This window comes from Echinococcus granulosus (assembly GCF_000524195.1).
Source record: "Echinococcus granulosus chromosome Unknown EG_S00032, whole genome shotgun sequence".
NCBI classification, from domain to species: domain Eukaryota; kingdom Metazoa; phylum Platyhelminthes; class Cestoda; order Cyclophyllidea; family Taeniidae; genus Echinococcus; species Echinococcus granulosus.
Genome location: NW_020170412.1, coordinates 20,874 through 23,406, shown reverse-complemented (window position 1 = coordinate 23,406; position 2,533 = coordinate 20,874). Strand labels below are relative to the sequence as shown.

At 47.2% G+C, this 2,533-nt stretch overlaps 1 protein-coding gene across 1 annotated transcript; it reads left to right on the top strand. All coding sequences in view use genetic code 11, as the record gives it.

The window, feature by feature from the left end:
- Positions 1–2,038: 2,038 nt before the first annotated feature.
- EGR_04812 (hypothetical protein) lies at positions 2,039–2,491 on the top strand (the record flags this gene model as incomplete). The annotated part of the gene is made up of 1 exon (XM_024494061.1): positions 2,039–2,491. One exon carries the CDS (start codon positions 2,039–2,041, stop codon positions 2,489–2,491), a length of 453 nt encoding a protein of 150 aa, XP_024351450.1.
- Positions 2,492–2,533: the final 42 nt, after the last annotated feature.

The following is a 2,533-nucleotide window of genomic DNA, read 5'->3' as shown; positions in this document are numbered from 1 at the left end:
ATGACCCTTCACTGCCTTTGTTTAGTCATTTGTCAGTGTTTGATGGACCACTTTTTTCGCAAATTTTTAATTTGTTTAGCCTTATTTTTCAGCCTCTGTTTTTGTGCCTTTCTTATATATGTACTTGTCTTGATCTAGTTTCCCTTTGTTGCATGTTTTTTATCTTCGCTACTTTTTCATTCCTCCCTGAGTTGGTCCTCATAATGTTGAACTTTTTTTGTTCTTTGTTGAGAAGTGCTCAGTGAGCACGACTTATGCTTTGGAGTAAGCGTCAGAATTCTTTTGACCTGTGTTACATTTTGACACACCTGTGACCTCCGTTCCCTGCTCTATATATATTCGCTAAATATGTTCTTGCTTAGTCTGTCTGTTCGGTCCGAGGGATTGGAGCACACGGAGGGAGACGGAAAAGATGTATACTTCACTACAGTGGCATTTCCGACTAATCCTTTCCATTTTTAAGGACAACATGGCTCTGAAATGCGCTTTTAACCAGCCAACTTCAAAGTCTGACTCTACCTTCGCTGCTAGCGATACCTTAGAATCGCCATGCTGCCTCCCGCTACCATACCTAAACTCGCAGTCGGTGAAGAGGAGTAGGGACCCAGTTTACTTTTAAACAGTGGGTGAAGACGACAAGGAAAACGCGAGGATAGTCCAACTTCCAGCAGTGCCGGTCTTGCGTGAATCACATCCAAAGAGGGTCGCGGGATGGATAAACGTCCAGCTTAGACACGAAGTCTAACCACTCATTATTGCAGGGAAGCGCCGTGGTGGGAGTACCACTCCCTTAGTCAGCTGGTTAAGCTCGCAATCGAGAAGTGTCAGGAGATGCTTACTGTCCCGCGCTACATTGTCCGCAATGGTCATCCAAACCCGGCATGATTATATCGTGGTCCTCTGCGCAATACCCCAAAATCAGGTAAGGCGTCCCTTTTCATATCCTATTTGCTCTCAAGTAGCTCTCACTCATTTTTGCAAGCCCCAGGCAAGGTAGAAGGGTATTCGTGTCGTTTCCTTTTTGACTGTGGTGCAGTTAGATCAATAATAAGTCCCCAGGCTCTCCGCACCCTTTGTCACAGGATTAGGATCGCTCTACTGTCTATCGACCTACTTCTGTCCCACGTCACACGATTCCCCATCAGGAAATCCATGTAAAGATCAATATCTTTCCACACGCCACGTGATTCATCATCAAAGGACCCATATATCGATCAATGCCCATCCTCAGGTCACGTAATTCGATATAAGGGGATCCATATATTGATCTAGGTTCTTTCCCAGGGACACGGGACATATCATCAGGGGCTCTATATATCGATCAATTTCTATCTCATGGCATGTGATTCATCAGCAGAGGACACATGCCAATCTACGCCTGTCTCTGTGGTCACGTGCCACACCTTCAAGGGAGCCATATATCGGTCTATTTTATCCCCAGTCACGTGACTCATCATCAGGAATGCACGCCTGGATTAGTGTCCGTTCTCAGATCACATGACATCACTGGGGCGTCCATATACCGATCTATGCCCAGCCCCAGAGACATGCAACACATCGTCAGCGGATCCATTTGTTGACTTTTTCTACCCCGTATCACGTGACACATCAGAAGAGAATCCATGCACCGATCTATGTCTACTTCCAGGGTATGTGACACATTGTCAGAGGATCCATATATCATGTGTCTATCTATTTCTATCCCACGTCACGTGATTCCTAACTGGGGGATCCATAGGTCGGTCAATATCTACGCCAGGAACACGCGCCACTTCATTATAGCATTCATGCACCGATCTGTTCCCATACCATGTCAAAGGATTCATCACTAGGGCATCCATAGCTTAATCAGAGTGTATCCTCATATCATGCACCGCACCACCAGGGCATCCTTATATCAATCTTTTCGCGCCAAGTATCACGTGGTGCATCATAAGAGGGTTTTGTATCGATTAATGACTACCGTCAGGCCAAATATATCATCGCTTGGGGATCTACATGTGGATCTATTTCGGTCAACAGGTTCACGTGCCACAGCATGACGGGGGCCATATATCGGTCTGTCCCTATCCCCAGGTCGCGTGATCCGTCACCAGGGAGTCCATATATCGATCAACGTCAATCCTCAGGTCACGTGACTCATTGTCGGAGGGTGCGCATATATCGACCAATGTCTATTCCCAGGGAATCCATTTGTCGACCAATGCCTATACCCGGGTCAAGTGATGCACTATCGGCGAGTCCATGTATCCATCAGTGCCTAGACCCAGCAACACGCGACGTCATCATGGCACCCATGCATTGCTCAATGTACCTCCCCAGGTCACGTGATTCGTTGTCAAGGCATGCATATATTGATCTGAGTCTACCCTCAGCGTTACGTGGCATATCGTCAGAGGATCCGCGTATCGATCAATGTCTATCCTCAGGGATTCCACGTGTCGAGCAATACCTACCCCCAAGTCACGTGATCCATCATCAGGAGATGTAAGCCCACCCCCCAGATCACGCGATCTCCTACCAGGGGATCTGA